Source organism: Priapulus caudatus, unplaced genomic scaffold, assembly GCF_000485595.1.
Source record: "Priapulus caudatus unplaced genomic scaffold, Priapulus_caudatus-5.0.1 Scaffold162, whole genome shotgun sequence".
In the NCBI taxonomy this organism is placed as follows: Eukaryota; Metazoa; Priapulida; class Priapulimorpha; order Priapulimorphida; family Priapulidae; genus Priapulus; species Priapulus caudatus.
In genome coordinates, this window is record NW_014577223.1 from 360,978 (window position 1) to 384,756 (window position 23,779).

General features: G+C 51.1%; 1 protein-coding gene across 1 annotated transcript in view; it reads left to right on the forward strand.

The window, feature by feature from the left end:
* The window catches only part of LOC106806475 (cyclin-dependent kinase inhibitor 1-like), a 36,369-nt gene that overhangs the window by 6,822 nt on the left and 5,768 nt on the right, over window positions 1–23,779 (forward strand). Inside the window, exon 2 of the mRNA XM_014808429.1 lies at window positions 10,004–10,124. Within this exon, the coding sequence (XP_014663915.1) occupies window positions 10,004–10,080 (77 nt within the window). The 3' untranslated portion in view covers window positions 10,081–10,124. The remainder of the gene's footprint in view (window positions 1–10,003; window positions 10,125–23,779) is intronic.

Below are 23,779 nucleotides of genomic sequence, written 5' to 3' on the forward strand. Positions count from 1 at the left end.
CTAATCTATTTTATGCTATCTTAATCTATTTTCTATCTTATCTTACTATCTATCTTTCTATTATTATCTATTTAATCTATTTTCTATCTCTTCTTATCTATCTATGTCTATCTTATCTATCTATCTATCTATCATTATCTATTCTATCTGTAGTTCGTTAGTTCTCTGTTTCTTGGTATGTCTTCGCGCTCCTCTTCTTTCTCTCGCTGTCTTTCTCCCCGCTCCTTCGCGCTCTCGCTCTCTCCCGTTTCATCTCTCACCTCACTATCGCTCGCTCGTTTTGCTCTCCCCCCTCTACCCGCCGCTCCCTCTTGCTCGCTTCCTCGCCTCTTACTGTCTCTCCCCCCCCCCCCCCCCCCACTCTCATTCCACTCTGCTCGCTTGCATCGTCCCTCCCACCTCTATCTCCACCCTTTCTTCGCGTACTTTGTCTTCATCTCTTCCCTCTCTCCTCTATTCGCTCTTCCCTCTACCTCTCACTCTCTGCTTCTCTCTGTTATCTCTCTCTCTCTCTCTCTCTCTCTCTGTCTCTCTCTCTCTCTCTCTCTCTCTCTCTCTTCTCTCTCTCTCTCTCTCTCTCTCTCTCTCTCTCTCTCTCTCTCTCTGCTTCTCCCGTCTCCTTTCTTTATTTATCCCTCTTCGTTCTACTCTCGAATCCCTAATCACGGTACATTACCGTCTAGTTTGTTTCCATTTTGGCGTCTGCAAATAGAAATGAGCTTTCTGACCTATTTCCTATTTTTAAAATAAAAATAGAAATAGGAAATGGGTTTTGATCCGTTCCTATTTAAAGTCTAAATAGAAAAAGAAATGGCGTTTCTGATCGCTTCCTATCTTTTAAAAGTCTAAATAAAAATGGCAGAAAGGAAAAGAAGGGGGTACGCTGCTGTACCGGCGTCGTTCCGGCGGGCTGGTCCGACTGTGCACCGCGTGTACCGGTGCGTGACGTTGCGTGTTATCTGCGTGTACGTGCGTGTATCTGCGCTGTACTCCGCCATGTGCACGTGCCATGTGCCTACGTGCGCTGTACCCGCCTGGCGTGGTAATCTTGCGTCTGGTTAACGGTGGCGTTGTAACCTGGGCGTTGTACCCGTTTGCGTGGTACATCCCCCGCTCCAAGTAAGTACGTCTGGCGATACCACTCGCGAGGCGCTGTACCCGGCGTGTTACGTGCTGTGTGTCACGGGCGTGTACTTTCGCGTGCCACGTGCCAACTGCCCGTGCACGTGCGTGTACCCGCGTGTACGTGTTGTTGTTATCTCCGGTACCGCGCTGTACGTGCGTGTATCTGGTGTACCCGTTACACGCACGTCCATACCGCGATACACGACGTACCGCGAGGTACACGCACGTACACGCGCGATACACGCATTTTGTGCACGCGGGGTAACACGAGTGCATCGGGTACACGTACGTACACGTTGGGTACACGGAGATAACACGCACGTACACGCGGGTACGCATCGGTGCACGACACGCTGCACGCCGGGACACGCACGTACACCGCGGGTAAGTCATCACGTACACGCGAAGTACACGCAACGTTACCACGCAGGTACATGCGGGTTACACCAGCCGCCTAACCTTAGTACACGCGGGTACACGCACGTACACGTTCAGATACACGGGGCTACAGCACGTCATGCAGGTACACGCCGACGTACACGAAGATACACGCACGTACACCGCACGTACACGCGGGTGCACGCGGCGTACACGCCGGGTATCACGCTACGTACCCCCATTCCTTTTTTCCTTTCCACCTCTCTCTATTTAGGACTTTTAAAATAGGAACGCGATCAGAAACCCATTTCCCATTTCCTACTTTTAGACTTTTTAAAATAGGTAAACGGGCCTGATTCAGAAACCTTTTCCTATTTTCGTATTTTTATTTATACAGGGACAGTAGCCCTCTAGGATTTTATGCAAACTGTACTTACTGCCTATAACAATCGTGTATACCCACACGTATTTGTTAACAGATCCTAATTTAATTTTGTTAATAATTTAATCACACATCAACGCCTACCGAATATGAACGCGCCATGACACCACGACCCGTGCTGCCACCCCGAAAAAAGTTGCATATTAACAATTTATTTCTTTGCACGCTACAGACCGAGGGCTAATCACAAAAATGCATTATATTTATACCTAAATGCTATTTTAACCGAACGTATTTATTTTAGGAGGCAAGATTTAGTCCATATTATACTGAAACTATATGTCGTTTGATAAAAACCGTACCTCGCCTACTCCACTAACGAGTCTAGGGAGTCGCCTACGCCTACTCCCTAACCCACCCTAACCCTAACCCTAACCCTAACCCTAACCATATCAGATAGTTACCAGGGTCTGTTCCGGTATACCGGACCGTACCCAGGGTACTTTCCGGCAGTACCCTGGGGGACAGACCCTATGAGCTGTACTACCTGCGCTTATCGCTCCTATCTCCGCGCGCGGGGTCAAGCCCGCGGAGACGCTAGTATCTCCGCACGCAAACACATAGTAGTATTGCCCGCGCCAAGCTGCGTTGACTTACGAGCGTTTTTCTTCCAGGGGCGCCTACACATATAGCGCGAGCGTTCACAGTAGTGGTTGTCGTAGTTGCAGGAGTAAGATAATATAGGATTCTATATTATCTTACTCCTGGTAGTAGTAGTAGTACTACTAGTACTACGCTACAGTAGTAGGCGCTACCGGTGTTTTACAATCGTTAGCATGTGGCGGCCCGGTAGTCGGTAGACCTCGGATATCTCTAAACAACGACCGTAAAAATATCATCGCCGCATAAAGTGTGCTGTTTTCGACGCGCATTGGCTGCCTGCCAAAACAAATTCAACCCTGGGAGTTAAACTTGGAGTTTGACCTCCGTCTTGGCGAGTGAGGGTCCCGCGCTTTCGCGCTTGTTTTTCGACTCGCGTAGAGCAAGCATTCCGGCAGTTCGTCGAGTTTGATGGCTCAGCATACAAAGTACATGGTGCGTGCGTCGTCGCGCGTGCAGGCGAGTACTACGTAGTACGTCGTGCGTAAAGTGTAAAGCAGTAAAATGCGTTTTTTCTCTCTCGTCGTTTTCTTCGCGGTAGTAGAGAGAACTCGTCTGCTCGTTATCGCGGGGAGAGAATGCGCGGATAATAATTTGTTTGGATTGCGTCAAGCCGGTTTGCTACGTACCTGGAGAAGAAGGCGAAGGCAACAATTACGCACGCAGTTACGAATACATTTTCAACTGCGAACGCGAGTTCTTCTCGGCTCGTACGCGAGTCCGCCTACGTTTACTACTCACTTAGAGAGTACACACACACACGCACATGCACATGCACACGGCGCACAGGCGACACGCACGCACCGCACACGCACACGCACACGCACACCGCACACGCACACGCACACCGCACACAGTCACAGCACACGGCACACGCACACGCACACGCACACGCACACACACCACACACACCACACACACACACGCACACACACACACACAGTCATACACACACACAAACACACACACACACACACGCGCGCGCGCGCACACATTTATATATATATATATATATATATATATATATATATATATGTATATATGTATATATTATAAGTAGTTCTCCCGCTGGCTCATCCTAGATAATACGCGACGTCGTACGCTCGACTATCAGGCCTTTCTCGCACAACGGAAAATTCGAAATTCGTAGCTCGAGGAACTATTCAGTCGAGTGCGGTTGTAACAGTGGCGTTTATTCTCGACGGCCGGCTGGCGTCGCGCCCAACAAAGCTCTCAGTCTCAGCTGATTCTCTGCTCCGTTTTCTCGCACGACGACTCGTGATCATGATCGGCAGGAACAAGTGGCTGAATTGTGCGACGATGCTGCCGCTGAGATCCCGCCACGCCACGCCACGCTCGCGATTATGCGCCAAGATTATACGTTCTCGCGCGGCGGTCCTAGCTGGCTGTCAGCAGCAGCAGCAGCAGCAGCAGTCGGGCGGGGCGGGTTTTGGCGCGCTAACGCACAGATTACCGACGCGCATCGTCTGCTGCGGCCGCTGCGGCGCGTGCGCGGCGCACAGCCGCGTGTTTGCCGGCGTCGTGCCGCCCTGGTTTGCGCGGGAAAACCGTGGCGTGCCGTCGCCATCCACGCTGCTCCCTCAAATAAGGAAGTCTTTCAGAGCGATCGGCCGATTTCCGGCATTCCTTTGTAATTGAGTCGTACATGCGTAACGTATATATATATGTGTATAGGCGATCCCGTATTTGGTCAGACGAAATGATTTCGCGGCAGTGTGGACAAGCGCAGACTTACTTTTATCGAGTTTCCGCCCGAAAGTGCTTGTAATCCCCGGTTGAAAAGCGGCAACAGAAATCAGAAGTCACAGAGTTCCTGAGCCGTGCCGGCCAGCAGCGAATGTGACATTGTGTGCTCTCACCAGAGAGAGAGAGAGAAAGAAAGAGAGAGAGAGGGGGCCGGCTGGTGCGCAGGCCGTCGCGGAAGCAGTCCCGTTATTGGGTACTCGCGTTAAAAAAACGTTGGATTTTTTCGCGGCTTTTCACCGTTAACTCGCACGCGCCCCTCTCGAAAAACTGCGCAAATCAGGTTGCCGCCGACGACGGAGAGAAAAATAATTTCACTATAAGTGTTCGCACAGGGCTTTATGCAATTTCAATGGCGCGCGTTCACTCGTTATCGCGCTCCGTGTATACGCGCCGCCGTTTGTTCTTCTCACGAGACTTTCCCCTTTGCCGGCGTCCGTATAAGTGGCGCGAAAGAAGTCGCTGCCGAGTCGCCCTCCGTTCGACTGAGTGCGCGTCGGTAATTTTGTTGTTGTTTACCTTGTCGCGGCTTCGCAATAGCCGAGCCCGCTTATCTAAGACATCGCCAGGTGCGCACCGCTTCTTTCCTACACCGTGGGAACGCCGTGCTTGCCACCTGTTGCCGGCCGGGGCCGCCGCGTCCCACATGCATACCTGCAGTGACGACGCTACGATGCGCCCCCCCCCCGACCCTGCTGGCTGGCTGACTGGCTGGCCAAATTAGGCGCGAAGAAAATTGAGAGAGGCAGGGGAACAGCCGAAGGCTCTTTGTACGTCGCGCGCAAAGGGTGACGATGAGTGTTCAGAGAGGAAGCGGCGGGGGAGAGAGGGATGGAGCGCGCGAGCGGGGGCGGAGGGAGGAGGCCGGAAAGATCCGGGATCCACGATGCGTGGAGTGCTCGGTGCCATTATGAAGATTGCGGAGGCGTTTATAAGCCGCCGAGCAGACGAGAGAAAGCCGGTGAAAAGCTACAGCGTACACGCTGTGTGGCATGACCGACGTTTTAGCAACGCAGAGCGCATTCACCCTGCCAGCACATCTCGCTGCAGTTTCTCAGCGCGTTAATGCGAGAAACCGGTGCGTGGCGAGAGTTTGCGACGGGGTCGTGCACGTCGCTCGCCGCAGTTCCGCCTTCGTGTAGCTATGTGCCATAGGGGATCGACCCCCAAAATGCGGGCCTTATATAAACTCGTATCCGCGTGTGTGCGTAGTTCGTTTCTAGTTCGACGACTCAAAACAGGAAGTGAACGTGGCGTGTGTGCAGTGCGCGATGGTTTATTAGCGGGTGGGTAGGAGGTGGGGGGGGGGTGATCATATTTTATCTCATCATTCAGGTTATATTGCCAGGGTCGGTGACGGTATAGTCGGTGTCTAATATGGCGTCACCATTGCCTCACGCGGCAGCGCCAGAGTGAACTGAAACGGTTGTACGAACAGAAACTGAACCTGGAACGACAGCCGTCATCCCAGGACAATGCAGCAAGCGGCTGCTTGTGCGTTTGATATCCATGATGTAATCCAGACTACCTTATATCCAGCCGCGAGACCCGGTGTAAGTTGCATCGAATAAACGTAGTCGTGCACACGGACAACGCAACAAACATCGACTCACGAGTCACTCAAAATAACTGTGTCGTTGTCCATCGCTTCAGGTTCAAGTACACGTACGCAGAAGCACGCGCAAACACGCACGGCCTGTATTTCTGAATGCCGACACGTATCTAGGACATTCACGTACAGTATTGTCTTTCAGTCAGTAAGAATGCCGAAAAAGAGTTGTTTTAGTAAATTGTGATACAATCGTAAACTGGTTTCGGCGCCCGGGTCAACATCGTCATTAGTTCGCGCTACGGACCCGCCCCTCGACCGAGTAAAGAAACTACCGCGTCACCTGCCGGCGATAAATGAGCATAACATGGAGGTACTGGTTTCCTGTTGACGCGTTACTCAACGTTGACACTTTGCCAGAATACTCACCGCTTCGGAACGCGTGATACCGAAGAGCGCGATTACGCAAGACGCGCATACTGCTACGTACATGTACTATACCATTCTCGTAGCAACTAAATATAACTCGGTCGATGTAGTACTCGCAGTGTAAGAGAGATAACGCAACGGGGCGTCGCCGAGTACACGCGCAACTGATGGAGATAAAAAAAAGAAGTGAGGGTGGGAGAGGAAGAGAGAGAGAGAGAGAGCGCGAGAGAGACATAGAAAAAATAAAGAGAGAGAGAGCGAGAGAGCGAGAGAACTAGAAAAAATAGAGAGAGCGAAAGATGGGGGGGGGGGTGAGGGAGAGAAAGAAATATATATATCGATAAAAAAAAGAGAGCGAGAGAAACTGAAAGTGAGAGAGGGAAAGAAGGGGGAGAGTTAACCTTCACTCGTCCTTGGTACCAGCGCTGGCAGTGCTGCAGCGCTTCTACTAGGCGCGAGTTGGCGCGACTCCAGCGTTCGTGGCGCATATATCGGCACTTTTACCGCGCGCTATGTACATCCGATATGGCAGCGCCATGTCGTCACGACTCGAATTTTTGCGTTCGAATAACAACAACAACTGCAGAGCGAACCGTGCGTGTACGCGCACATGTGACGTAAAAGTCACCGGCTTGCCTAACATAGAAGAACTCAAACTGCATGCAGTGCCCCCTTCGTACAACTCAGGATAATTGAGCCAGAGCAGAGCGAGAGCGCCATCTGTCGTGGAGTTTGGGAAGAACTTACTAAGGGTGTGCGCGTGTGTGTGTGCGAGAGGGCGACACGGGTAGTCATGTATTCACAGCACAATAACCGGCCTAACCACAGGCACTTGGAGCGTTTCAATAAAATCTAATGCTAAATAAATACGAAATCTATTTACTACCAAATTTCTCTACTCTCTTTCACCTATTATTGCCGACAATTTCCTGTAAATGCCGTCCAAATGCTCATCTGCAACACGCTGGCTGTCGCACGCTAGCTGCTGCACACTGACACATAAATATATCATCATCATCATCATCATCATCATCATCATCATCATCATCATCATCAGCATCATCAGCAGCAGCAGCAGCAGCAGCAATAAATATAGCAGCAGGAAATTACTAGCATTATATTTTATTGAAACGCTCCAAGTGCCTGTGGGCCTAACATGATCGGAACAGACAAATCAGCAAGGCGAAAGTGTAGCTTTACTTATGATCGTTCGTGGCTACGTATCTGGCGGGGATTTCTCTTGCTGGCGTACATACGCCGTGTAAGTGCGTCGTTGTGGACGGGTGAGCGCTACTGATGGTACATACTGACTCATACATAGCCCATAGCAAGCAATTAATGTCAGGAACACTAATATCAAATCGTCCAGGTTTTTTGGATTTTTAACTAGTTGAGAAACAATCTTATCAGGTAAGAATTTGACGATACGTTTAGTCCCGTTAGTTCTTACTTATAATGTAAAAAAATGGCAACAAAAATTGGACAAATTTTACCATACCCGGGAGCAGTAGTCTATGGCCTAAACACGAACCTGTCCTCGTTTTATTGCCACAGAATACAATATACCCGCGTTACATACACTAGCGTCTCATGCAATAATGGAGGAAGGGAGTGTTACGAATTTACTACGTACGTGTGTGTGTGCGTGCATGCGTGTAGTATGCGCGCAACCGTGTGGCGAATCTTGTTTGCGTTCTACCACGAAATTGCGTGGCGCTGTTTCAAAAAGCGCTGTTCCAGAATCCGTGTCGCAAACAGTATTCGTATCGCAGCTGGCAGCATTCCACTTAAACTTTCACTAATCTGCATGCTCACCCAAAAAGCCGCGATTCCGTGCGCTTTGACGAGCACATGGGCGCTAGCCACGTGTGCTGACCACGCATGGGGTGACACACCCGCCACCTTCCCCGCAGCTCGCCTCACGGTCAGCCTTACGCATAGTCGGTCGCCAACGGGCAGTTCGAACTCTGGTAAAGCCGCGATCGCGCAAGCGTGGCGACCGTCTAAGACGCGTCTTGCCAACTAGATGGTCAACAGATGCGGGGGATTATTTTCGTTGTGGCCGCAGCAGCGGTTGTGAGAGCCCCACCTAACGCTAATCCCGAGCATTATATTGCCCATATGATATCCTGCGCGCACCGGGTGGCAATTAGGGCACAGGGTCTTGTAGTATCGTTTGACGAATCGTGATTAAAGAACGAAACAGTCAACAAATGTGGCGTATATTTGTACACAAACGCAATTCACGCACGCATAATGCGGTCGACATACGGTCATTGTTATTTACCCGAACTCCGAATAGCCTTTACTATTCTTGAGCATATGTATACACGATTTGCCCCTGGACGCATATGGAGATTTTTCAATACTCCAAACAACGGTCCGTTTCTTTTCGTCCGGTCGTTTCGCGTATTTGCATGGGTGTGAGCGCTGAAAATATGCATGCCTGAAGTCAACATTACCTTCTATAAAAGGTTATAACTTTAGCGCGTCGTTCGTCGCATTCGGCCTACTCTAGATACAAATATGTAATCCGCCCGAGGCCCCGAGTACACCTAACCTACTCGTGTTATGTTGCATATTTGTATAAAGGCCTACTCCAGAGTAAACACTAAGGCTAGCGGCTCTGACGCAGTGTTAAGACGTTGATCAAAAAAGATGGTCAAGTACGTGTTACTATCAGTTGTGCGTTTACGTGCATTTGTACGTGCGCGCGTGCGTACGCGTGTGCGCGCGCATGAGTGTAGGTAGCCTGGTACAGATTACTGGCTAAGAATACTGACAGTATAATCGTGGACGTGTGTTCGGCGCGTACTGCACGCTCCTGAGGGCCATCTATCAAAAACCAGGCGGATGTTTTACGCTAGCTTTCTATTTCAACAGGATGTCAACCTCGTGGGCCGGGTTTTTCTTGCTCCGGTTTTTGGTTGCTCCTATTCACCGGTGTGTGTGTGTGTGTGTGTGTGTGTGTGTGTGTGTGTGTGTGTGTGTGTGTGTGTGTGTGTGTGTGTGTGTGTGTGTCGTGTGTGTGTGTGTGTGTGTGTGTGTGTGTGTGTGTGTGTGTTGTGTGTGTGTGTGTATCATATATATATATTGTGTGTGTGTGTGTGTGTGTGTGTGTGTGTGTGTGTGTGTGTGTGTGTGTGTGTGTGTGTGTGTGTGTGTGTGTGTGCGCGAGCGCGTGTGTGCTTACGTGTGGACATATGCACGTTTGTGTGCGGGTATGAGTAGTCTGGTGCAGGGTTAGACTGATTTTAGAGGTCCCAGTGGCTAAGCCCATATGGTTTATTCTTAACGACTTACGGAGCCAGTCTAGTATGGGGTTACTGCGAAGGAATCCTGAGCGTACTACGCGCACACTTCTGTTGGAAGTTAGCGTAAACATCGAGACTAAAATCCTATATAGCCACAGGACATCAACCTTGTGGAATGATTTTTTGTCTTTTATTTCGCGGCGTTAATTCTTGTAATTTTTACTCCCAGCGTGCCCGTTATCTCGATTACCGCGCGCATGCCTGCGTGCCCGCCTATCCTCCGTGCCGTGTAGCAGTTTTAATTAACATGCTGTAACACATGTGTCGAACACATGTCTCTCAATATAATACCGTACGCGCGCGTAACGATATTAGGCTGAATTTATTAATGAAAACGAAGTCGGTACGTTAGAAGAGATAGAATGTTAACCTTCAGTATCTGGCTTTTTTCTCCCCGTCTAGACTTCTACAGATCTGTGAAGAGACCCTACAACGAGTCATCACTGATGGCAGGCAGTAAGCGGGCGCGCCGTTCGTGATGCGTAGAGAGCTGATGCGACTCCATGTAAATACAGGCGCGGTGGTAAGTACCTACCGTGTGGCATGCGTACCTACGGGCTTTACGGCGCAACTATACGTAACGCTTGATTTTAACGCGTCGAAGCGCTTTCACCTTCAAACAACCTACGACCGAATTTATGTAAATACTTTCGCGTGATTCATCGGCCGATGGCTGTACAGCTCTTGATGTTACCGACAAATGCGGCATTCACTCGCCGTATGTCGTACACATCCGTATGACGCTGTGTCTGCTGTCGCGGCGTGTGTACGGTATCACAGTCGTATACACACACGTACATTTCGCGCTGTGCATGCACTGCTTACCATCGGTCGTCCCACTTCTCTCCCGTTAGCCAGCGTTAATCCAGAGCATTCCCGCCTCTTTAAATTTTATATAAATTTACTGCTGTTTAGAAGGGACCCTACTGTATGCTGCCGGGCATTATTATATCAGCAACGTTAAACGCTACTTCTCACACTGTCAAAAATGAACGTCACGACGTCGAGTGATGTTCAACTTTCAGAATCACTGCCGAGCCATTGTCGAAGCCACTTAGCATAATGACGAACTGCATTCAGGCGGCACAATGGTACAATTTAGTTTCCATGCAGCCATTTCATTAGATTTATATGAGCTTATATATTAGAATTCAGAAGGCTACTTTAAACCCGACCACCTGCCTTAAACATGTAGTTAGATACACAGTGTCTCCAGTTTGTGACCGGACATGCCCTGTTTAATACAGGCTGCGGTAATCGTTCATAATGAAGTGCTCGCAGGCCCAAATCAACGCTATATGCTTAGTTCAACGATGCAGGCGAAAAAAACAAGAGTAGGCTAGAGCGTGAAAGGAAAACAACACTCTAGGCGCGTTTGAAAACGGATTAGCCTAGTGTTACGGCTGGAATTCGCGAGCGGGGTTGCACGGGGCGAGGCACACAAATGGCGGTATTATGCAAAAAATTACAGGCACCACGGTAGGAAAACACGTTCGTCTGCCCAATTTCGGAAAATGCGCAGAACGTGGCTGGGCTGCAGTCATTGTGCGTCCGGGCCGCGAGTGAGGTGCGCCAAATAGAATCCACACAACGCCCTCTGACGGAATTAATATGGAATGAGTTACTTTCAGCGTATCATGACGAATGCCTGCTAGCCCTGTGCGATTCGCGTGTGAATCAAGAAATTATTTTTATCTCAGAAATTATTTGATGAATTTCATGGTGTGCGCGGTGTAGATTTCAACATTTACTTGTCTGCGTTAACTTTTGGTCTGCGGTCGTTTTTTGCTGCCGTCATACAATTAATATTGTTATTCGTATGTGGCCTCGGATGAACAACGTTGTTTAATGTTTATAAATACTTCACACTCCAGTGAGAATGCGAAAAAAACAGAAAATGCGCCGGTAGTCAGGATGAATAACGTTGGCGGGTGTCGACAGGGTTTTTGTAACTGACGGCTTTTCATTATTGGTAATGCGCAACCATATCGACTATAGTGCTAGAGTGCTATAGGTGAACTAGGGCAAATGCAGAATTTACCTTTTAGTATCACATATATGTTTTGGAACGATATTTGCATTTAGAGCGCGAATGTCGATAGCTGCACCGCGCTGCGTCGCATGCATGTTGTATGCGACGTCGGTGGCTGTTGTGTGCGGGGAGACGGTTGGCTTGTTGTGCGTACTCCACCATGCCGCAGTGACCTACACGTACTCATGTCGGCGTTGTTATGCAGCCCCGCTATTGCCGCCTTTATCAGACCGCACGCGCTTCGTGCCGCGAGCAGCAGTTTGTGAAGAGCCTCCGATTTCGTTGTGACCCAAGGGCCACAGCCGCGTAGTCCCCCTCCCCTACTTCCCCCCCCCCACACACACCCCGATAAAAATATAGCCAGGTTTACTCGTCTTTGCAGTTTTGCGTCGTCGAAGCTTTGGGGATGAGGTGTAGAGTGCTTTGGTGGGCTGTCAGAGCCAGACGCGATGGTGATAGGTTTATGTTATCGTCGTTCTAGTTTCGTGATGCGCCGCATATCGTGAAAATAGTTGGTCGGTCTGCTAAACCTGCGAGCAAGGCGTTTCGAAAAAGTTTTCGAAATTAGCAACACGTTTGACACTTGCTAGTTAGCTCGTTTGGTCTTTACCGCTGATATAGGCATTATATAGACACCGTATTGTAGAACTATTATATAGAGCAGAACCCCTTTGCATAATGTTCACGACTTTTCTTCTTTTTATGCCTAAAAGCAATGCTATTGTAACGGCAGCATGTGCGCGCAGTGTCCCGTAGCCGGTTCATTTATTGGATCTGATTTACATTTATCTTCATCTAAAATATTTATTGCCGGCGCAGAGACCTCACAAAACGCCTAGAGATTTTATCGAACATTACAAAATTCTGCCTGCGGGCGCCCAACCTGCTGAAAACAACCTAATAACGCCGGCAGACGGCCGCCGGTCCGGATGTCGTGCGAGCCGCTCGGTGTTAAAACGCTGGCGGCAACAGACTAATGTGTGCGAAATTATTCGGCGATGCCTTTCGCTGTCGGCTGTCATTAGGGGCCGCGACGATACCAGACGCTGCGATCGCTCATCTCCATATTTGCGTCTCCGCCTCCCGCTGCGTCCCTCCGCACTGACACCCTCCCCCGAGCGCACTACCCTGTCTCCTCCCGCCCCGCTCCTCCCCGCGCTCTCTCTCCGTCCACGCGTCATGTCTGCGTGCGTGCGGACACGCGGTGGTGATACACACTCACTCACTCCGCTCGCCATGGCCACCGCATCTCATTTGAAGTGGCAGTAAGTGCGCGGACTGAAACCAAGTTGAAAAACTGACGATCACACGGGGTGACGTTGCGACAGTAGGTGGCAGTAAAGGGCTAGCAGCGGGAGCGAGAGGTGCCGCCGCGCTCCGCCACCCGCTCTGTCGGCGGCTACTTAAGATGTCCGACAATAAACGCGTCAGGCGGCGTCGTAGCAGACGTCATCGTGACGGCGAATCTTTACGACGAGGCAACGATAAAGGATGGCGGGCTTGGCATGATACGGCGACGCGCTGAGATTCAATTACCGCGCGTATGTCACGTTGCTGCTGCTTCCGATGACACGTGCGCATGTTCGTCTGCGTATCGCACACTATAGACCGCCTTTCTTATAGATGCGGGTCCTACGCGGAAACGTAGGGCGCGGTTACGAAACGTAGGAAAACGCGTAGGAACCCGTAGGAAAATGTAGGAAAACGTAGGGAAACGTAGGAAAACGTAGGAAACGTAAGAAAACGTAGGAAACATAGGGAAATGTAGGAAAACGTAGAAAACCTAGGAAAACGTAGGGAAATGTAGGGAATCGTAGGAAAACGTAGGAAAACGTAGGCAACGTAGGAAAACGTAGCGTTTACATAGGTTACATAGTCATTACGTAGTAAATTTAAGCTGCTGACTAGTAGATGAGAATCGCGTATTTGCCCCGCCCGCAGTATAAACATTGCTACGGGGAGTGCTACCTGAGGCTGATTACACGTGTTATCGGTATGCGGTGTGCAGTGTGTCGGGGGATACGGTAATGTAGGGTATACATAAATCATCAACGCCGATAACATCTCCGGCTCCAAACGGTAGTTTTAATTGCTGCCTAACGGGCGATGGAAGCAACATTACTTGCATAAATATTACGTGCGTGAATATGCGCACGCCTCGATAAACTTGTGTGCTGCGTCTGCAGCCGCAATTCTAGCCATACACAAGTATCAAGTGAAAGTTGGTTGAAAAATACAGATTTATGTAGTTTTTCTCAAATGCGCTCAAAACTGAGACCCCGGCAGTATTTTAATGTAAGATTAATGGATACTTCTACTCATTGAACTACTACTTGAGGTTCAGGCTTGTAATTTCTTTTACGCACACACACATACTCTCTCTCTCTCTCTCTCTCTCTTTTCTCTCTCTCTCTCTCTCTCCTCTCTCTCTCTCTCTCTCTCGCTCTCTCTCTCTCTCACGCACGCACGTTGGCACGCGCTCCCTCTCTCTCCCGGTTTACTTTAGCTCTCTTTCTCTCTCGTTCGTACTACGACGGGCGCGTGTGCGTAGGTGTGGAATTACGTGTCACACGTCGAGTAGAGCTAGCGATTCCTGTGCCTCTTGGACGATATCGCGTCGATTAACTTGCGATTCAGTTTAATTGCAATCGGCATCGCACAGCGCGTGCAAACACTCGCGGTATCGCCACGGTGGCGCTGCCCGCGTCTCTCTAGGAAAACACACAGCGCTGCGTGGTGTACATACACACAGGTCGACAAGCACCTGCCTAATAGCTGCTAATTGATGTTTTGCATGCAAACCAGAGCGAGCCGCCAGCGTGAGAGCGCACATTGTGAGTGAGTGCTTCGGATTTCGCAGTGACAATAAACACTAACTAATTAGGAAGCGTCGGATAATATTTTCCCTGCGATTCCGATTTGTGCGCTGGCGGTTTTCTTTCTTAGAATGCTGACCCCCGCTGCCCCCACCCACTGGCGAAAGACGCACTCAGGCGTCCGCGCGCGAAATGCACCTGTTTTCTAAGTAAATCTGGTAATTAGTGTGAGCTAACGTGCAAATAACGCCCGCGTCTGCAAACTAACAGGTAGCGGATTGGTGGATATAGTACTTGTCATCATTACATTGTATTCATTGTCATCGTAGCCGATTATACATATAATTCTCGCTGTCTCTCTCTCTCTCTCTATATATATATATGTATGTATGTATGTATGTATGTATGTATGTATGTATGTATGTATGTATGTGTGTGTGTGTGTGTGTGTGTGTATGTGTGTGTGTGTGTTGTGTGTCGTGTGTGTGTGTGTGTGTGTGTGTGTGTGTGTGTGCTGTGTGCAGTGGTTGTGTGTGTGTGTGTGTGTGTGTGTGGTGTGTGGTGTGTGTGTGTGGTGTGATGTGCGTGCGTGTGCGTGCGTGCGTGCGTGCGTGCGTGCGTGCGTTCGTGCGTGCGTGCGTGCGTGCGTGCGTGCGTGGCGTGCGTGCGTGCGTCGCGTGCGTGCGTGCGTGCGTGCGTGCGTGCGTGCGTGCGCGTGCGTGCGTGCGTGCGTGCGTGCGTCGCTGCGTGCGTGGCGTGCGTGCGTGCGTGCGTGCGTGCGTGCGTGCGTGCGTGCGTGCGTGCGTGCGTGCGTGCGTGCGTGTCGTGATTACTCGTTAAATAGAATGACAATAAACACGCTACATTTATATCGTCATATAAAGTTTGACATTACCTGTGACGAGCTCCCTATATCCACGGTTTCTAATAATGCCGAGAAACGAATTCCTCTCCTATCGCAGCACACCTGCACGACTTAGCGCGTAGTAATTATTGCAAACAGAGAGACCGAAATTATAAACATTAAACGCTATAATAAAGTCGAACCCTCGGGCATCGAACGGATACTGGCCACGGGATAAACTGGGACGGGTTGCAAATTTGCGTCACAATAAGAACGGCTCTCAGCGATTGTTACCGATTGTGTAACGAGACCGCTGACAACTCAACGAACTTTATATTACGTTGGGCGAATCCACACAAAAAATCGATGCCAAACATTTATATTACGCGAGTGGGCGCTTGTAAACGATGCGTGTCTAGGTTAGGCCTACTATCGAAACTTCTTTATTTAAGCCCCCGCACGTTCGCATCGTTTCACGACGCATGTGGGGTAGAGGTGGTGGTGGTGGAGGAGGAGGAGGATGGGGAGGAGGAGGCGGCGAAGGAAGGGGAGGAGGGGCAAACAGAGTGCCCGCTCGGCGCACAGGTATCGCCATACAGGTGTACGCACGCAGCACAGTCATGTGGTGGCGGCGGCGGCGGCGTCAGCGGCTTCGCAGTTTGTCTTACGTCGGCAGCTGTGCGGATGCTCTTACTTGTCACGTTAAGCGCAACTGTGTCTTTTGTTGCATCTTTTACGGCTCTTATGCGTCGACACGAGATTGTGCCTCCGAGCTAGCAGCTGCCGCCGTCGCTGCCGCGGTTGTTAAGCGTGGATCGCCGACGAGCGTACGTACGCAACAAGCGCGGCGTCTTACATAAAAGAGAGAGAGAGAGAGAGAGAGAGAGAGAGAGAGAGAGAGCGTCAACTGACGGCGCATCTGTTTTTTCGTGGGGGCCGCGCTCGCACGCGCTTTGTGCAGTTTCGGGGATAAAGATGGCCCAGGCGGCTATATCGCGTATGTCATTATACCTGCGCTGCAGCGGGGGTGTGTAAGTGAGACGTGACAGTCGGGTAGAGATTGCTTAGATTACCCTCTATATACTCGTTAGCGCTGTGGGTCAAGGGGCGTCTCCCACGCGGAAGACGGCGTTGTCTGGATTGAATATATATATATATATATATCAAGAGCTAATAAATACCTAGGTACTTAGGTATAAAATTATATATTATATATTATATAAATTATAATATTATATATTATATAAATTATAATATTATAAATAATAATATTATATGCTTGCGTTGCATATTATAGTGATTTTAGCATCGAGAGAAAATTCCCGCTCTTTTAGCCCACCGCCAGAATAAATCTCGTCCTATTGCTCTCCGCATGGAATGTAACGACCTCCTTATATATATAGACGCCAGTGATCACCAGGTGTGTGGGGACGACGCGGTTTGTGTAAAAATCGAGATAAAGGATGACGAAAGAAATAGAAACGCACACGAGTCGAATATCGGGGTCCGGTGGGGAGGAGGAGGAGGATGAGGAGCACGCAGGGAGACAGAGACGGGCCGGATGCTTTCTCAGAAGGAGGACGCGAGACTAGTGCGCGTCGTGTCGTAGTGTTGCGTTGCCTGCAGCTGCCAGCTGCGTCCGGTATACCGGGGGAGAGCCATGAAAGCCCTCAAAGGACGTTCGGGCACCCTCTTGACCAGACAAAGAAGACTGACGACAAAGACGCTATCCCCCCTCACGTCCCACCCCCTGCCCCCTCCCAAACCACCACCCCCATCATCGCAAATATATTCGCAAGAATTGCTCCAGATGTTCTCGTGCAACTGTCAGTTCATCTTTCATGCTCCATTGCATTTTCAAAATCTTCGGGCGCGGACACGGTAAGATGCAGGGTAGAGGCACGCGAGGGCGCCGCTGTGTGCACGGACAGATGTGATTTATGCACAATAGTCATCAAATGTCTCCCGGGCATCTTTTTTTTCACCTCGCTGACTTCTTTGTCCCCGATAAGGACGTTTTAATCATTCCTCTTTGAGACGGCCGCCGCGTCGTTCGTCTTAGGGCCATGACTACCGTCGACGGCGGAACGGGAGATGACTACGCCACCCATCTATTGTCCAACGGCTAGCCGATTTTTTCACTCGTCGCGCGAGTCTAAGAGATTCTTTAAACGAAACGTAAATGGCGAGAGCCGAGGTGACAGTGTCGTTAAGAAATGATGATCGCCCAGATGTGCGATCGCGCACAATGGCGGCGGGCTGCCGGCGCCGCTGGGGGGCGAGCCGTCTTACCACGCCGGCTCTTTGTGTTTGTTTTAGTCTCGACTTTTCTAGACCATTGACTCCGCGAGCGCGCGCGCGGGGATCACGAAAGAGAATTGCACGCCGCACTGGAAGCGTCCGAGTGAACTGTTTGTTCCACGCGAGCAGGTGTGCGTGTGCTTATGCAAAAGCGCCGCCGGTGTACGCCTCTTCTCGCTCTCGCGCTCTCTCGCTCTCTCTCTCTCTCTCTCTCTCTCTCTCTCTTTCTCTCGCTCTCTTTCTCGTACGGCGTACGTAGTATGACTGCAGGGGCTGCGTGTCTCCCCGCGTCTTACCGGCTCGTTGAAGAAATTTATAAGGCGCACAATGAACCTTAAGAAACCGCGATACGGATCGCGTTCGCGTAAGTTTCTTGTTTGCCAACGGCGCTTCCTGTCTTACTTGGACCTTTAACATCTTCGTGGCGAACGACGAACCCGAATGTCGAGGGATGCGGAGAGGTGGCAACGATGCGCGCCTGTTCAACCGCGTTATCTTAGACGTTAGACGTGCTTCTTAAGATCGCGACACGATTGCTGATTACTCGTCTCGTTTAGTGTGAATGTTTGAATGCGGGACATACCACCTTAACATCTCTCTTATAGTAACCGACGTAACAACCTACTAGGGTGGCTTGGTAGTACTTTGGGAGCAACGATAGCGATTGCGAGGTCGACCATGTTCAATAGGGATATCAAATATACGGTCGTGTCATGTCATGGGAACAAACTATCGAGATACTGTGGGCGCGCGTATGCCTATATTTCCGTCCGTTGCAAGACGGCTCCTTAAAATCTCAAGCCTCTCGCTCTCACGCCCGCGTACGCATGGCAACGGCTCGCGAGACGTGGCCGCTTAACAAAGCAGCAGGCACCGGAGTCACGGTGTGTGTGACTTGAAGAATGCCCGATGCACCGTCACGTATTATCTTCTGCCAACAAAGAAGCTGCAGCTCATTGTTAGCGGCGCCTGCGACAGGTGATACTCCGGGGATCCATCCCGCGACCGCCGGCATAATTACAATCTGTATGGAAACGATCACCTTACCTGAGATTTGGCGCGAAACCGTTGCGGCGTTTAGCGCGCCTGTGATCTGAGTCTTTGTACGCTGGAAAGGAAAATTAGAGCAATTTAATCAATGATGGGCCACATCGCCACGAGTCCGTACGATCGGCTGTCGATGTCTTAGACAATGGAGCATCTTAAATTCGGAGAGCCTTTCTCTTTGTCGACAAACACGGCGGGTGCAATTACCTAGATAAGGTGCTGCATAATTAAGGCTTAATATCGTTGAAATGGAACTGGCAGATGTGATTTAATCTCTATCCCTGAACCGTGTTCGGCTCAAGCCGACGGTTACTACTCGTCTTTCTAACTGCGTAGCAACAGGTTCCCTGGTCAGCACGATGGGGGTTGGCGCAGGGACGGGACCATACACGTGTGTGTCGGTGTGTATCGGTGTGTGTGTGTGTGTGTGTGTGTGGTGGGGTGGGGGTAAGGGGGTGGGATGTCATCCATCTTGAGGCCGCGAGTGTCCCATGGAGACAACAGGGGCGAGAATGCGGGCGGTTGGCAAAGAATTATACGTGCGCGTCGCAGCTGCAGCTGCCGTCTTACGTCCGTTGCGAGGAAGTGAAGTTGAATGCGTGTTTTCAGTGTTACATTCGCCCCGGGCGGTGATTAATTCCGGGGGTTAAAGGCGACAACGGACGCAGGCGAAAAAGATGCAGCCGAATCTGGGCGGGTGTGCTGCTGCTTCGTGCGGCTGATGGGCGAACTCGGGCGTGTATATAGCCATCGAAGCACTCGACGCAGTTTTATTCGATGGACGGGCGGACCCTTAACACCGGTAAGCCGTTCACAATTAGCTAATTTCGCTGTGAAACAGCGCCAGTGCATTACGCCGGGGGAGTGACGGAATGCGCGAGTTTGAGTTCGTAATAGAAACGCTCGCTGAAAGCCGCTATTCACGTGTGTAGGCCTCTACGCGGCGAGGGGCTTATTACAATGAGAGCGAATTTACTCAGTCGACAACGGAGGGAGGAAACTCTCGTGAATGTGTGTATACGGTCACTATACCTGAAGCCCATTACTACTCGTAACGAAATCGTATCGGGTAGGGAATATGCGATCCAAAAAAATCCACTAACGAAAGCGACAGCGCAAGGCAACCGAAAACCACACGGTTACGCGGCTAAACACGCGAAAACAAACAGACAAGAATTAGTGAAAGTGAGAAAAATCCACGCGCGAATGTTACGAAGTTTGCGGCCTGGGGCTATAGTGCTGCTGCCGACGCCGCCAAGCCCCGATGTGCCACATGCCGCAGATGCTGACCGGTTGGGATGACGTCACCGCGATGGCAGTTAGCACGCACGCACTCTCACTCTCTCTCTCTCGGCTGCGTCGCCGGTAGCGCCCGGCGCGGGTTTAACACGTGCTTAATCTGCGGATTACGTGACGGAGGGCGTAAAACGGGAGCAGCTTCCGAACGCCGTTGATTTCGAGCGTGGAACTTGACACGGCGGGTCCCTCCGCACAGCCCGCCAGCCAGCCACGGCCGTGTCAACGATGCGCTCTAGCCTCCCGTCAACGGCTGGCTGCCAGGCCAGACAAAGGCGACGAGATTCTTGTCGGGGGGTTTATTGCGGGCGCACATGGCAGAGTCGGAATCTGGGATTGCCATGGCACAAGTGTTGATGTCGGTGTAGACAGGATATTGGGGCGCGTTACAGGCTATTTTTGTCGACTGGTGCCTCCCAACCACTCGTCTGGCACGCTTTCCACACACACACACACGCGCACACGCACACGCACACATACACATACACATACACACGCACACATACTCACATACACATACACGCACGCACACACGCGCGCGCACGTGCGCGTGCGTGCCCACGTGGGCATCCCAGCCGGTTTATGGTGGCAATATACAGACAACCGTTAACCGTTAGTCCGATGATATTATAGTATAAAGAAATCTGGATGCAAGAATACTGGAGCAGAGGTAATGAAAGTCCCCGTACACATCTGGGGGAATGCACATCTTGGGAGAAATCCCCACGCTGGTAGTCCAGTAACGCACCCCACTGTCCCGCTCTGTATGACGTCCAGTATCCGATACCGGATTGTGTGGCATCACGTTATGGTGAGTGGTGGTCTGAGCGTTGCCTGCAACGTGCTGATCAAGACGATATCGCATGTGGTGCCACGTTACTTAGCGGTAAACAACATGCGTGAATCGGCTTTGTTCGTTGGTGCTTACTGCAGCTGAAAATTGGAGAAATGGTCTAAACAGCAACACGTCGGTAATTATCTGCGCTTTGAAATGCAATGAAACACGCGAATAACAATCGCAGCGACCATGCACCATTCGGCTTACCAACAACCGTTGAGTAACGGTGAGAACGTCGTGGTGTCAACGCAGAAGAAAGTGGGAGGCGTTCATTGAAGCTCCCTCCCCCCTCCCCTCAACGTTTTTGGCGCATGGACTGATGAGAATTCGAGCTGGTCTCTGCGGAAGAAGCGACAACCAGCCACATCACAGCCGGAACCCGGTATTGAGGGTGTGGCCGACGCTGTGCTGCAGGAGCTAATCATGATTTCGCCACGAGCCGCGGCGGCAAATTTAACGCGGGTGTCCGTCCATGCGACGCGTTGTTTGCGTGTTTTTACCGCCGCCGCCGCGTGCATTAGCAGGGCGCGGCAACGATGTTTTGAGCAGTTAGCGTTACGAGTAACGTCGCGTGAAATCGGCACGGGCCGGCGAGCCTGCCCACTCGATGTCTCCGCTAAGCAGCAGCAGCAGCCTGCGCCGCGCGGCACGATGGCGAAAGCGCGATGGTTGCCGCGGTGCGCGCAGAAGATTTGCCCGGTGGCGACATCGATCGGATTTATTCTACACGACAGCGTTGCGTTTTTCTTTCGCGGACCTCGCATCTTGACCGTGCGCGAGCGGGAGAGACGATAAGGGGGATTGTCGTCGGCGGCGGCTTAACGGGTTCCCGACACGCCATTTGCCGCCAGAATCTGCTTTCTTACCTCGCGTAATTTCAGCCACTTCCAGGTATGCTCGCCGGCGCCATTGTTACGCCTCCTCCAAGGTCTGTAAGCGGCACAACGCCGTGATTTGTGCGCGTTTAACCTGTCAGGCGCAATTACGGAGAATTTCGCCCCAAAATGAAGGTTTTACTTTCTGCTGCCGCGCTCTGGCGCCGCCGCGCGCCTGACTCGGTGCGTGCTGCGCTGCCGGGCGGCGGGGGGAGAGGGAGACGGCCATCACCGAGCGAGCGGGAGGAAAGGATCAAACTGAAGCTAAATAGTAAATCAACACTGTGCCTAAATTCGGGGATGTCACTTGTAAGGGATGTGTTAGCGCTCAACAAACACATAATGGATCAGTAGGACGTAGACGTCCCACACCTTTTATTACCCACTTCTATTATTTATCCTCCCCCAATACACTCACGCAGTCGCTCTTCTCTATCTATCTCTCTCTCTCCTGCTGTCTCCCGTTCATTCCCTTATACTTTCCAACTATATATATATATATATATATATATATATATATATATATATATATATCTATGCTTTATTCTTGGTTTGCTACATCTAGTGCAAAGATGGCGTTTGAAAGGTGCGTAAGGTGCTTAAAATGCGTGTTGCTATCTACGAATCTGTTGAAAACTTCTACAATCCGCCGAAACTTTATTCAGATCTGTTCACTGCACACCTCTCCGACTCCGTCGGTCGTTATACGCTGCACATCAGGAGGCATCCATTGCAAAATGTACAAGAGTCCTACTTCTTCTTAATCAGCAAGAATTAATGAACGCGGCGCTGCTGTAAACACGAATGTAACTCGAAAATACCGATGACCCACTTTTTTACGATTTCGGCGATGTACGTTAGCGCGCGCGTTCCCTTCTAACAGATGCCGTCATTCAGACGTTGTGTCGTCCCGAGCTCCAAGCAACCAACCATTCGCGCGATTCGTCGACGATGTGTGCGTGCGCCGTGCGTGCGTTGCGCGCGTGCGTGCAATCGTTCGTGCGTGCGTGCGTGCGTGCGTTCGTGCGTGCGTGCGTGCGTGCGTGCGTGCGTGCGTGCGTGCGTGCGTGCGTGCGTGCGTTCGTCGTGTGTTGTGTGTTGTGTGTGCGTGCGTGCGTACTGCGTTCGTTCGTTCGCTCGTGCGTGCGTGCGTCAGTGCGTGCGTGTGTGTGTGTGCGTGCGTGCGTGCGTGCAATGTCTGACAAATGTGAAAAGCCCAGTCGTTGTACAATTCATCGGCGGCTCTCTAATTTTTTCGAGAACGTGCAACGACCCGGGGTGCATGTCCGTCCATACGAAAACGTCTCCTCGATGCATTATGCGCAACCCTGTGCCACAAAAGGCTTAAAGCACCCCTTAAAAAACGCAAGCAAAGTCGAATGTAATTGATGACCGGTCGCGTAGTGTCAAGCACGACCAGGCCGCATGCACGCCCTCACGATCTAGGCCACATATATACATATATCGCTCGCGGACTGAAAACCCGCCGTGGTGGATTTTACACGCTCCACAATGGCGCGCGGTAACGCGATATGCACACGTTGACATTTTGGGGCCGTTTTAGCCGAAAATGCGCACATTTTAGCCACAGCTGGCTGGAGCGAAGCAGAAAAAGGGGCGATAACCTCGGTGGCCGGGCTGCGGGCGCGCGGTGCGGAACGGGTTGGCCGACGATAAAACTAGCAGCGCATTTATCCGTCCAAAATCCGCCCGGGATGCAAATTACACGTTTTCGCAGGAAAATCGCGAGGCAGCGCGCGGGGCACTCACCGAATGCGCCAGCAGGCGACATTGTGCAGCGTCACAAAAAGCCCGATCGCAGATAAGCGTGCAAGATGAGTATAGGTTTGCTGCTAGTGTCAATCCGCTCACTTATAGCAGTATGTTTTCGGCGAGCCACTCGTTGCTGTTTCTTTTATAGCAAAAACACTCCACACCTCGGCAGGAGGGAGCACTCGCAGCATGTATGCGCTCGTGCGTGCGTTTGTGTGTGCGTGCGTGTGTGCGTGCGTGTGTGTGCGTGCGTGTGCGTGTGCGTGCGTGCGTGCGTGCGTATGTGTGTGTGTGTGTGTGTGTGTGTGTGTGTGTGTGTGTGTGTGTGTGTGTGTGTGTGTGTGTGTGTGTGTGTG